This window comes from Ambystoma mexicanum, chromosome 4p (genome assembly GCF_040938575.1).
Source record: "Ambystoma mexicanum isolate Mex_15411 chromosome 4p, UKY_AmexF1_1, whole genome shotgun sequence".
Taxonomy (NCBI): domain Eukaryota; kingdom Metazoa; phylum Chordata; class Amphibia; order Caudata; family Ambystomatidae; genus Ambystoma; species Ambystoma mexicanum.
Genome location: NC_090927.1, coordinates 95,554,182 through 95,568,599, shown reverse-complemented (window position 1 = coordinate 95,568,599; position 14,418 = coordinate 95,554,182). Strand labels below are relative to the sequence as shown.

Sequence of the window (14,418 nt, the reverse complement as noted above, 5' to 3'; positions counted from 1 at the left end):
CTAACCGTTGGCTAGGTCGTCATGGCATCTCTAACGACGTGTAGGTTTTAGTCTAGTTGGTCCGTGCCGCAGGTGTCGGCATGGCTAGTGCGGGCTGCTGGGCAGGCAGATGGACGGTTTATAGTCATAATGTCGACAAAAAAATGTCGACAGACAAAAATGTCGAAAAAATAATGTCGAAAATAATAATGTCGACATTCTATACTTTTAATGTAAAAAGTCATAATGTCGAAAAAAAAATGTCGACATTTTTTTTTTTGACATTATGACTATAAACCCTTAAAACTATCAACACCTCACCCAACACCCCCCTGCCACCCCCCCCCCCACACCCCCCAACCACCCTTTCACCCCTCATACTCAACACATACCAATTATTTATTTATTTATTTATTTATTTATTTAATAATTAAATAAATAAAAATTGTATTTACTATGGGGGGGTCCCCCCCCCAACCCCCCCTCACCCAACACCCCCCTGCCACCCCCCCACACCCCCCCAACCACCCTTTCACCCCTCATACTCAACACATACCAATTATTTATTTATTTATTTATTCAATAATTAAATAAATAAAAATTGTATTTACTATGGGGGGGGTCCCCCCCCCAACCCCCCCTCACCCAACACCCCCCTGCCACCCCCCCACACCCCCCCAACCACCCCTCATACTCAACACATCATATATATATTTATTTATTTATTTATGCATACACTAAATTAATGTCGAAAAAATATCGAATAATGTCGACATTTTTGTTTGTCGACATTATTGTTTTTCGACATTAATTTGTCGACATTTTGACTGTCGACATTATTGATGTCGACATTATGACTGCACACCAGATGGACACATCCGTATGTTCCTGTACCAGGGTATTTGGTCGTCTGGTAGATGGGCAAACTCTTCTCGTGGCGGGTGTCTGGGTCGTGACCCTTTAGGCCAAGCGCGAGAGGTGAAGGACGGGAGCCTGGTCTTCCGTTCTCCCACTTCATATACCAGGCACTTGAAATTGTATAAATACTGTGACATTGTGGGATGGTACTTGGCAGAGGAATATACCAGGGAATCTGAGAAGCACATGAAAGGAGCCCTGACAGGCAAATATACCAGATACTTGAAGTTGTATAAAGACTTTAATATTGTGGGAAGATACCTGGCAGGGGAGTATACCAGGGGATCTGCAAAAGGTAAGTTAATAGAATAGCTGAAGACAGACTGTTGTGGATTTTATTGTTTGAACAAGAACTTTGTGTGAGTCCAGTGATGACACAAAAGAAATGTTGGATAAAGACACTTTTGCCATCTTACTAAAAATCCAGGGGAAGGGAACCACCCTCTGTATCGAAGGGTGTCTCCTTATATTTTTGGTTGTGAACACTTTTTGCTAACATCAAATCATGCACCCTTTGTTTTGTTTCTAGTGTGAGGGTCAGTTTTTACCTGACATAGCCCTAGTTTTAGTTTTCTAGCTACGAACGTTCCTCTTTAGAATAGGGCTAGTGAGGCATTTTCCCAACCCACTTTTGTTTAATAAAATGTCTTACTTTGAGAATACCATAACTTTGTCCGCCTTTCATGTCAGACCCCTCGCAGTACTCGATTCTGTAGGTTAGTCCTTCACACAGGCGGAGCATGGTACCTTTGCTCTGACAGCAGTGTAATTAGAAGCTGCAGTTCCTTTGGAGGAAACATCTATTTGTTAGGCCTGTTGGCAGCCATTTCAGATATGCCGCATCACACCCAGAATGGAAGGGCCAAAATGTTGCAAGCTACTAGACATGCATAGTTACTTGGCCCCTCAATTTTCCACAAACACAGCACACCATTTCTTAATCGCCGAGAGCTAATCATCAGGAGAGCCTGTCTAGTGGCAAGTGCGAAGTTTGCGGCCTGTAGCAGCGGATACCTTGTTTTATTGACACTGTCCTTTTCAAAAACAGACTGAAGACAGTCATGCTCCTGCTTATCTTGCCACCTCTAGGTTCAGATTCTTTGTTGGCACATTTAGGGCAAATACTTAATTCTTGTTTTTTCTTCACAGGTATGTCCTGATTGACACTCCCGGACAGATCGAAGTCTTCACTTGGTCAGCGTCTGGAACAATCATCACAGAGGCTTTGGTAAATAAAACAAGGCACAGATGCGGAAGAAGTGTACTTGTCACTCAAGAAGGGGTGTTTGTGACCTTTCCTAGAAAAGTGTAGGGGTGCATGTAGAAAGGTACTGAGTACAGACACTGGGTATGTTATCCAAGAGCTCTTGTATGCATACAGCAGAAGATGATTTATTTATTTTTTTATTTATTTTTATATTTATAACGCGCCGAAGCTCGCAAGCAGGGGGCAAAGCAAGGTTTGCTACTTACACAATTACCTAGTTTAGTACTGGGCATTTTATTATAGAATAGAGGTTAACCGAAGTGGGTATCTGGGCACAGAGCTCTACATTGAAAGAGCGGCATTGATGTGGTGTAGGTTCTGCTTACTTTATATGAAAAGGAAGAATGGAGTATAGGGCAACTATTGGTGCTTCCTTCAATGATAAAGATTGAAAATACTGTCCTATGATCACTTCATCTCTCTAGGCTTCTTCTTTCCCAACGATTGTGATCTATGTGATGGACACGTCTCGAAGCACCAATCCTGTCACCTTCATGTCAAACATGCTGTATGCTTGCAGGTGAGCCTCATCCAAATGCATTCAAGCCCGTTCTTTGCCATAAATGTTATACCCTGTTGCAAACAACCACCGCTTTTGCACATAATGCAGATTTTAACTCTTGCCACACAAACTGGGTGCTCTTTACAATACCTGTACCAAAGGTCCGGTTTCTTTCCATAAACTAAGCTCAGCTCCTGTTGGAAATACAGATCCTTCCACATCCGGCCTGTAGGTAAGCCAGCTCTTCAAATGCATCCAGCTCTACTGTTCTGCAACCCATTTCCCATAAAAGAAGATTCACAGCTGATTTGGCTGGTCACACAGCAGAGTGCTCATTGGAAATACCCTCTTATTCGCCAGGAGCCAAAAATTAGGCTTTCACTCCTGAAGGGACAGCTATACCCCCAAAAAAAGCCCATTACACATTTTAAGGGTACCTGGCCATTCTGTCCTATGTCCCTGTGAACAGAGCAGTGGGTCATGGCAAAGTATAGCCTAATACCTTCAGCCAGGCCAACAGAGAGCCAGGTAGGATCTTTCACCCAGGCCTTGCAAGGAACTGGTGATGCAGAGAAAATATTCAGTAATTCCCCACCCCCCTGGCCCCCCCACCCACGCTGCTCAGTTTGAATTGAGCCAACATTCCGAAATCACCTTCCCTCAGCATCATATAGTAAATATATTTCTGATGCTTGTTAATCTGCTTAGAATCACATGCTGTTCATATGGTCTGACATCCAGTGGTAACCGCAGAGTATTGCATCTTGTCTTTCGGGGACCCAAAGGGACGTCTGCATAGGCGTGTCTGTAACACTATCCCTATCGTGACGTGTAGTGTACCCAAAATCCCTCATGTGTCGAGGTCCCTCAGATTATTTTATTTCCGCCCAGATAACTGGTCGCCCTATAGCGGAGCTCTTACATAAGAGACATTGTTTATCTTAAACCGACTTGTCGGTTATTTCCCCCCCTAAGTCACTTTGACGGCAAGAAGAACTTCGAAGACTACAGGTAGTTTTTCTACGGTGGTGGATTTTGGCGCCTAAGATCCGGCGACTGAAGCATCCACGTGGCCGGGCCCTCTGGCCGTCCTACACAGTAGGGAGAGTGGGGTCAGGGTGGCCATATCTTCGTTATGTCTTTCCTCTTTCCCTCTCTTTGCCCTCTAGGTCTGGTCATCTTTCTTTAGTCCTTTCGCTATGGAAAGGACTCTATTTAGGTTCTGCCCTAAGTGTAGGGTCAGATACCCTTGGAAAGACGAGCACAGAACATGTAATTCTTGTCTCCCCTTAGATCACGACGAGAAGCAGTGTGCGGCTTGTAAACTCCTTCGGCCTAAGACCCTTAAGGAGCACTGCGTAAAGCCATGGGCCGCATACGGTATGTCGCGGGTGGAACCCTCTTCCCCCACCGGCACACCCGCCGAAGTGACGGGGGCACCTCCGAAGACCAAACAATCATAGCGGATGTTATAGACCTCAACCCTTCAAGGCCTGATGCAAGTCTCGCTGCAGGGCCAACACCTGGCGACAGGGGCGTACAAAGAACGCATCACACTAAACCCACAACCCCACCACCTATTTCGACGGGTACGTCAAATATGAAGGCGCCAGCAGGGCCGTCGAAATTTTCGGCGGATTCCTCTGATCATTCAGATCAGCAGCCTTCCCTGCATCCGCAGCAGCGTTTTGCGACTGGGCATTTCAAAACAAACAAGAGTGCTACCCCTAAATCAGGTTTACATGTCAAAGCGTGGACTTTTGACGGTCTATAAAGGTCCGGTAGGCCCAAAATCTACGACTAGGCCTCAAGGCGAGAAATCTACTGCTAGGCCCTCTAACGCTGCGGTAGATCTACCGATAGACCTTTGGACCCACTAACTCACGCCGATTCGGTGGTAATTGAACACAGTATCGTAAGAATTACTTCGGCGGTTAGGCTGGTACCTACTCCGTCGAAAATCATGGGGCAGGCCGTGGACAAATCTATAGATACGCCATGGTGCCCCGATTTCTCGCGAAACCTACGAGGACATTCGGGAACCTCTTTCCAACACCCTTGGTGACAAATTTCAACGCCAAAGGGCGGAAGATTACGTTTTTCCACCCGTAGCCCCTTCTGGTTCCACTAGCCACAATTTGAATGGTGCCTGGATCATCTTGAAAAAATTATCAATTTAACTCTTGGAGAACCTAATCTTAAATCGGCTTCACATTTCCAAGAAGATCTGGACTCTCAGCCCCCGGACCCTGTCCATCATGAAGACGTCCAGATGGGCACTTATCAAGGCATTTTACAGTGAAGAAGACCCTTCCTTCCTGCAGGACTACAATGAGGCCCAAGCCGATGCCACGGACAACTGGGAGGAAACCCAGCAAGTGGAGACGGACCCATGGAAGCTCCCCACACAGGATCAGGACACTGATGTTCTGTGCCTGGATTCTCCCCTGTCCACCCCGGCTCGCCAGGCCTCGCCTGTAGATGACTGGATGGCTTTCAATGCCATTTTAAGGACGGCAGCAGATCACTTCCAGATCACTACTCAAGAGGCGGTACCCGAGCAAGACTTTGTGGAGGACATTATCAAGGAGAAACCCCCCTCAAGCCAAGCCATTCCCCTCCTTAATTCTGTTAAAAGAAGATTGCCCCCCCTCTCTGGTGTCGCCAACTCAGACCCGGGAAGGGAACCCAAGAGTGGAAAAGCTATTTTGGCCAGCTCTTTCGGACCCTCAATACATCAAAGGCCACGCCACCCCCGACTCCTTGGCAGGGACTACCACCCGGAAACGGGCAGGAGTACCCCTTGCTACGGGGGAGGCTCCTCTGGATAAAGAATCCAAGAGGTTGTACGCCCTAGGTAAGGGGATTACCTCGGCTGCTGCATATACCACACGCATAGCTAATAATATTACGCTGCTGGCGAGTTATGCAGACGCTCAATGGAACCTAGTACAGAAGGTCTCCAGGAAGTTCCTGAACCCGTCAGGTCCAGGCTTCTCACCATCGTGGCCGAAGGCAGACGTGTAAACCAGAATGTAATAAAGAACACTCTGGACACTGCTGAGACAGCAGGCAGGTCTCTATCCCAGGGTACTTTACTTAAGCGGCACGCTTGGCTTCGTAACGCAGGTTTCAAGCCTGAGACACAGGCCGCTCTCATCAATAAACCCATTGAAGAAACCAACCTCTTCGGAAAAGCGGTCGATGAGGCCCTGGAAACCGGCAAGAAAGAGCATGAGACTCTAAGTCCCTGCAACAGATTACTCAAAAACCTTCCCCCCCAAAGGGGAGGTAATTCTCGTCCTTTCGAGGGCAGTCCCGTGCAAGTAAGAACAACTATAGCACGGGAAACTTTAATGCTGGACAAACATCAGGAAGCCCCACATACTAACCACCAAGAGGTCAGCGACGCGGCAAATGCAGAGGTAGAGGCCCCAATCCTAGAGGAGCCGCAGCCTCTGGTTAGAAATGACCATCAGATCCAGGTCCCCTCCTATGTCACCCCGGTCGGGGGGGGGGCGCTTAACATCTTTCCTCATGGCATGGGAGGGGATAACTTCAGACCAGTGGGTTATAAAAAAATGGTCACCCACGGGTACTGTGTGGAATTCGCCCGACCACCACAGTTCAGACAACCGCGCTCACGGCGCCTCTCAACGGACCATCTGCAGATCCTGAATCAAGAGGTGGAAGCGCTGCTGGGAAAGGACGCCATAGAAGCCGTCCCTATTCAGGTAAACAAGGGGATTTATTCAGTGTACTTCCTTGTACCCAAAAAGGACTTCACCATGCGCCCTGTTCTAGACCTGCGCCCAGCGAACAAATTCATAAAACCTCAAAAGTTTTGTATGGTAACGCTACAGGACGTGATCCCGCTGTTGAAACAGGGGGACCACATGGCAACATTGGACATGAAAGATGTAAACTTTCATATTTCAATGCTGCCAGCGCACAGGAAATATCTAAGGCTCATAATAGAGGACAGGCATTACCAATTCAAGGTGCTCCCCTTCGGCATCGCCTTGGCGCCAAGGGTGTTTACAAAGGTCCTGGCAGTAGCAGCAGCCCACCTGCGCAGACTAGCCGTCCCGGTTTACCCTTACCTCGACGACTGGCTCATAACAGGGGACTCTTACGACACATGCTTTTTGAACACCCAGAAGACCGTAGACCTTCTGTTCAGTCTGGGATTCTCCATCAACGAGAAAAAATCCAGTCTAGTCCCCAGTCAAGTAAAACAATTTCTGGGGGCTCTAATCTGGACGAAAGACAGCCTCGTCTTCCCCCTCCAACGATAGGGTTCAGAACATGCTTTTTCAAATCCCTCAATATGTAGCCAGTCGGGAGGTGACAGTATGCAAAGCCATGCTTTTGCTAGGAATGATGGCGTTGTGTATAGACTTGGTTCCCCACACGCAGCTGCGCATGCATCCCATGCAAGAGTGGCTCTGCAGCCAGTGGTGTCAGGCCAGCGGACAATGGGAAGATCTGGTAGTTGTCTCGCCTGCCCTCGTTCTCTCTGCAGTGGTGGTCGAGGGAAAACCTCTTGAAGGTGAAAACCTTTGCCACCCGTGCAGTGGAAGCCACTCTCACAACAGACGCATCTCTGACGAGATTGGGGGCTCACCTGCTTCAGCAGACAGCGCATGGAGTGTGGTCCCCACAAGTAGCGTCCAATCATATACATTTACTGGAGCTATTACAAGGCATTAAAGGCCTTTCAAATGCAACTACAAGGGAAGACAGTGCAGATTCTAACGGACAGTACCACAGCCATGTATTACCTGAACAAACAAGGGGAACACACTCTCCAGGGCTATCCAAGCTGTACCAAAACATTTGGATGTGTGCTCTCAAACACAAGATGTTTCTGTTGTCCCAACACGTTTCAGGGGAACTCGATCTTCTGGCAGACGTGCTCCGCAGAGATTTCCCACTGCCCATAGAATACGAATGGCGTCTGCACGAAGACCTAGTGTCCAACGTCTTCGCAGAATGGGGCTTCCCACAGATCAACCTGTTCGTGACTCAGGAGAACGCCCAATGCCAAGACTACGCCTCCAGGTACCCACAGAACCGCTCCAAAGGGAACGTTCTCTGGATACCATGGTCAGGGAAATTTGTCTACGCCCCCGCCCCGCCCCTCCACCCTCCCCCCACTGACTCCCCTTCTCAAAAAGATAGTGCACAAGATGCACCAGGAACCAGTTACCATTATACTGGTGGTCCCCCATGTGGGCCCGCCAACCCTGGTTCGCTCATCTAATGGAAATGTCCCTCTCCCCACCAGTAAAACTACTCTGCCCGTACAACATGGACAGGGGGGAGACCCTACACCCATGCCCACAAACCCTGAACTTGGCAGCCTGGCTCCTGATGTCATAGAGTTTGGACACCTACAGCTCCCTCAGAGATGCATGGACATACTCAGGGAAGCTAGAAAACCTAACATCCGATATTACTATTCCAGCAAATGGAAACATTTTGTCATCTGGTGTAATACCAAGGGCGTTAATCCCATCGATTGCTCACCCACACACATTGTGCTGTACCTAACCCATTTGTTGGACACAGGGTTGGTCTTCAATTCCGGTTCAGCTGGATGCTCTTTCAGCCTACACCACATCACAAAAAAAGGTGTTGTGGTGGATGATACCAGTGATTAAGGCCTTTATGGAAGGGGTTAAGAGGAATTATCCTCCCATTTCTCACCTAGCTCCTGGATGGGATCTAAATGGGGTTTTGACCAGGCTCATCGGATCTCCCTTTGAGCCAATGCATAAAGCAAGTATAAAAGACCTTACTTATAAGCCGGCCTTCCTAGTGGCTATCACTTCTATCAGAAGGGTTAGCGAACTACAGACCCTCTCTGTTCTAGACCACTTTGTTACAGTCCACAGGGATAAGGTAGTTCTGCGCACTCATCCCAGATTTGCACCTAAATTCATCTCGAAGTTCCATGTGAACCCATCGATTGAATTACCTAGCTTTTTCCAGAATCCCACTAGCATGGCCGAAAGAAGCCTATACACACTAGATGTGCACAGGGCAGTCATGTTCTACCTGGAAAGAAAGAAACCCCTGAATAAAACAAACCAGTTTTTCGTTTCAGTAGCAGCTGGCAGAGAAGGGGATCCTGTCTCTAAATCGGCTATCTCAAGGTGGATTGTCAAATGTATTACACTATGTTGCACTCTTGCTAAGAGAGAACTGCCCTTCAAGCCTAGAGCACTCTCTACTCGGGGCACTGGGGCTTCCATAGCAATAATTGCAAATGTTCCCCTAGAGTCCATTTTCAAAGCGGCAACCTGTAGTTCTGCTTACCCCTTTGCAAAACACTATTGCCTAGACACTCATTCTAGGTCTGATTCTCAGGTGGAACAAGCAGTACTAGGACATCTTTTCTCTACTGTTCCTTCTCACAACCCACCTCCAACTCCGGGTACTGCTCGCTACTTTATGCACAGCATGTGATTCTAAGCAGATTAACAAGCATCAGAAGACATGCATTAATTACCGTAATGGCATTTCTGATGATTGTATCTGCTTAGATTCACATGCGCCCTCCCTACCTCCCCGCTCTGGGAGGAAGGGACATAGACGTCTTACTACTTTCTCTCTTCATGTACTCACTCACAATAGCCTTGGACGCCCTCATGGCAGAAAAAATACAATCGGAGGGACCTTGTCGCTGGAGGGATTTTGGGTACACTATACGTCACGCTAGGGATAGTGTTACAGACACGCCTATGCCGACGTCCCCTTTCGGTCCCCGAACGACCAGATACAATACTGGATGTCGGACCATATGCACAGCATGTGAATCTAAGCAGATACAATCATCAGAAATGCTATTACGGTAAGTAATGCATGTCTTTAAAGGGATGGATACCCGCTTTGCAGATGTAGGCAGCTCTTTTATTTATGCTCATATGTTAAGTTGTAATTTGGAAGTTGCTAAACCCTCGCACATGGAGAGGCCTATTGGTATCCATGAATTTATTGAAGGATTAGAGTTTGGTGTCATTCAGTGTGAAGAATGAAATTGTTAGTTACCCGTAGTGTATTGTAGAGGAGCAGATTGATGCATTTTCCCTAACTCGTGCCCCGTCACGCCGTCCTACTGGAACAGTAGGAGAAGGGCCCTACATGGGACTCTGTGCATTATGACTATACCGCATCGAGTGTACGAGAGACGATATGCACTTGTATAACCGTATCGAACTTACCCTCGCATTGCATGTGTGGATGTATGCCATATGGAAGGGTGTCAGTGTTAGGTAGAGTTTGTATACAGTACCCTTTGGGACCACTATCCACAACTAGGGCTACAGGTGTAAGCAAAACCAACCTTTGGTATAAGTCTGTGCTACACAGTTTTTGGTAATGGAGCTGAGAAGCCAGGCTTATCTCAAGAGGGAATGTGAGCTGTAATGATACACCGAGGTCTACAATCGCAGGTATTCAAATAAACTCTTACACTCAAGGTTTCTTGGTTAAACACTTATTTATTTATTCTATTCAACAGTCAGTTATAAAACATTCACTAGAAGGAGGCAGTTAAATATCATACATCAATGCACTTCAGTACTATACTCATTAAGTTTCTGAGGCATTCAAAATACTTTGAAGGAGGACATAAAAATTTCTTAGATGGTGCAGATACGGGAGTTCACCAGAAAAGTCAATAGGATAGGCCAAAGTCAATGGGCTGAAGTTCTGGATAGGTAAAAACAGTTCTGGTAAGTAAACGGTAAAGTCTCTGTGGCAGTTCTCAGAAGTAGTTTATAAGCAGAAGAATTATATGTTGGGTCACAAGCTGATTAGGCCTGTTAGTTGCGAAAGGTTCAAGCACTTTCACCATGAGAGGCAAGTACTGTCTCGTTTCACAGTACCTTACAAATGAAGAAAAGATGCAGCTGAATACTTTTGTTCCTGGCAGTTCCTGCAGTTCTCGCTGTTCTGTGCCTCAGTCATGGGGACGAGAGGGGGGACTCCTGCACTGGGACTTGTCAGAAAGCTGCCAACTGGCAAATCTTCAATTCCGGTAGCTGTAGTCCAGCAACTGGTGTCCCTCTCCCTGGTTATTCGGTTTCCTGCAGCACTCTGAGGAAAATACAACCAGCTCTGAGAATGGTATCCATGTGGCTTAGTGTCTAGTTGATTGTTTCCACCAACTTAAAGGGAGAAGTCATCCTTGCAGGGCTTCTCTGTCGAGATCAATTTAGCGATTGTGACCTGCAGCAGGGCTTCACCGGGCAAACCAATGGTCCAGGAGTTGCATCAGCCGCCCTCTTCAAGCTCGTCTTCGGTTCTTTCGTTCCAGTGGTCGACTGCCTTCCAAGCCAAGAGACTCGCCTTTTATTCAGTTTCCTCCCATTCATTCCATCCTAGCTGCCACTCACCCAGCAGGGTGGCTGAGCACAGGGAGTTTCGTGCACCTCCCTCACTTCCTGCCCGCCACAAGACATTCTGTCCCCAGTGGCGGTCTTCAGTCCTGAAGCCCCCCAAAGGCGATGTAACAACGGGACCAAACCTGGTTTGGTGTGCAGACAAACACTAGAAGGACCTTTCCAAAAAAGAAATGGCAAAAAAAGACCAGGACTTGTTTAAACAAAGGGGGCTCAGACGCCATCTTGAAAAACATGGCTCCTGTGATTTAACGCTACCAGTGTTCGTGGTCGGGAAAAATCATGGTAGTTTGTTGTAAAACCACGGCCACCAGCCAATTCGAGAGGAAAGGGTAGCATTCGACTGCTACATGAGTTTCTAGACACTGGGGATACTGGGTAACCCCTCCAACACTCTATTGTAAGATAGGGTGTGCTGGGTCTAGGAATTTAAAGACTAGTAAAGTTAATTTCACTTTACTTTCTCTGGGAAACAGTACTTTATCCCAGAGAAGGTTTTTAAACCTTGGGAAAGCCTAAAAAGGTTTCCCTGTGCCACTGCACGGAGGGTGCTGTGAGACCCACATGAAAAGATGATGCCTATGGAGTGGTCTAAAACTCCATAACCAAAGAAAACACAAGAGTAGAATGCACAGAATTAAAAAGTTCAAAGTCCCAAGGTTTACCAAAAGAGCTGGAGGGCTCTAAGGTGGGAGGAATTGGCACATTTATGAGAATTCTTCCAAAATCGGCACGCGCCATTGGACATCCTGGAGCTCGGAGTGAAATCTGACATGGACAGAGTGGTGTCATAAAGAAGCTATACGAGGACATAATCAAGTGACGATGTAACGGAAGTGATGAGGGTTCCTTTATTGTTTCATAAATCTTTCTCTTATCGATGCTCGCCAGCACATTCCCTAGCCCTACCAGAAGGTTACACCATTATTAGGACTGATAGAAACTCTGGCAAATGTGGAGGAGTGGCCTTCATCGCTAAAACCCACCTAGCCCTCGGGGCCACACACCCTACCAGTTTCCCCTCTGCAGAGCTCCCTTCGGTGAAACCTGCCCTTCAACCACTCAAACAATACACCTGCATCTTATCTACTGGCCCCCTGGCTCCTCTCCCTCCTTCGAGGAAGACATCAAGAACCTTATATCCACTAACACCAGACTCAGATCCCAAACTAGTCTCTTAGGAGACCTCAACCTTGGCCTTCAGGACCCTAATGACCCCCATGTCTTAGCGCTGTGGATAACGCCATCACAAATCTGGGCTTCTGTAAAGCTCTGGGTTCCCAATGATGACTCTGACGCCTCTTGATGTTCCAGTTGTTCCTTTAATGAGTTTCCAGTACATCTTTTATGTTTCTTATGTCAAGTTCATCAGAGCTCCAGGCAGCATGCACCGGCATCCTCCAAGGTAGGCTTCATCTCACCAACTCTCACTCAGAACTCTCAACCATACAACAACATTCTCACCAGCAAGATTCCATGTCCCTCACTCAGACTTCTACTCATTCTGCAAAGACAACATGGAAACCTAAATCACTACATATCTCCCTTCCTTACACAACAACAACAACGCCTACCAAAACCAGTCACAGTCGCAACACACAGCACACGCACACACTCCAACTCATGCGCGTGCATCTCAACCACATGAACTATCCACACACCCGTACAACCTGAACACATCACCAGTTCAAATGGTACCATAACATAATACTAACGATGCCCCTCCCCTTTTCTACACAGTAAAGGAAGGACACCTACCAATGAAAATTGTACCACTAGCAATCAATCTTCAACAGCTCAGGTATCTCTCTAACTTCTCTCCTCCTCTACCACACAAAAACTATAACCAATACTAACCTCATAGCCACACCACACACACACACAACTCCGAGCTGTGCACCACACACACCAGAGAACAAGGCTGGGCATTCCCAACACCCGAGCTAAACGACACAATAACACATTGCACCCTAAGGTACCTATGCCGCCACCCCCACTTCGTTGCCAGTGTCCTAAAGATCCACCTAAAGACCAAACACAACTATGAGAAAGCATTGTCACACTCAACATATAAATAAATGCATCACTTTCACCAGAACAACAGTACTCTTGTTACACTCAGCCACCCATAACTTCACAGCCAAATAAATGCACACCACTTTGATGTGCACCTCACAATCAAAGAACCAGGTTGGACATTCCAAACATCTGAGTGAAACAACATCCAAACAGCACAAACAGTGCGATATTGCCACCCCTTATCCTTCACCTTTGTTCCTTGAGTCTTACAAACTAACTCAACTGCTGTGAAGAACAATACCATTGAACACACCATACACCATTCCATCAAGCACAGGAGCACAAAATCACCAAAATGTCAAATCTCTAGCACACCACAAAGACTTACACATGCAGACCCCCCCACTGCAACAACAAAACAGTGCTTTAAAAATTATAACATTTCTGCTAAATTTACTAACTAAACTTCTTAGTTCTCCCTAAATGGCACAAACGTCCTTTAAACAGTCCCACCTGCAAAGCAAAACATTTAGTAAGCATGTTCCATTTATCACATTTTCCATGCCATGTACTATAGCTATATCAGTCCACTTTGCCCTTTTGCATTGAAAAGTCCATCTGCGGAAAGAACATGCGTTAAACACAACTGCTTCCTAAAGCTGACATTGCTCACATCAAATATGTGTCTCTCAATAAAGGCCACGACACCACACACTCCCATTCAGTGTACATTCACCCACAAAAATGGTCATGTTGCAATTATGGTGTCAAAATATCACAGGCCTCGCGTGACAATTAAAACCTAACATATTAAACTAAACTCTTCTGCATACTATGTAAAAGACCACATATAATCAAAACAAAAGTAAATCCATAAACCACCAGCTTATTAACCAGCTCCTTGGCGCTCTCTAAATGGGCAAAATGCCCTTCAGCTGCACCGCAATGGGCTCTAGGCCCCTCCTATTCACAGCATTCGGGCTCCAAGCCCCTCCAGACGCTGCAGTGGCCCCCAGGACCCTCCTCCTCAGATTTTGTGGCTGCAAACCCCTCCAGGCGCTGTAATAGCCCCCAGGAACCTCCTCTGTACAGCATATGGACTCCAAACTCCACAAAGTCACTTATGACCCTCGTAGAAACACAGTTCTCATAGTGGTCACCTATCCCCTCTGCCAGAGAGCAGTAGTCTCCTAGTTTTTCCTAGGTGCAGCTCAGGCTCCTAGCCTCTCCTAATGCTGCTGCCCTGGGCTCCAAGCCCCTCAGCTGCACAACATGATCTCCGGATTCTTCAATCCCCAGGCACCGCTTAGGCTCCAAGCCTC

The 14,418-nt window shown here is 47.0% G+C and overlaps 1 protein-coding gene across 1 annotated transcript in view; it reads left to right on the top strand.

The window, feature by feature from the left end:
* The window catches only part of GPN1 (GPN-loop GTPase 1), a 320,660-nt gene that overhangs the window by 92,597 nt on the left and 213,645 nt on the right, over positions 1-14,418 (top strand). The window contains exons 6-7 of the mRNA XM_069605436.1: positions 2,047-2,125; positions 2,590-2,684. Of these exons, the coding sequence (XP_069461537.1) occupies positions 2,047-2,125; positions 2,590-2,684 (174 nt within the window). The remainder of the gene's footprint in view (positions 1-2,046; positions 2,126-2,589; positions 2,685-14,418) is intronic.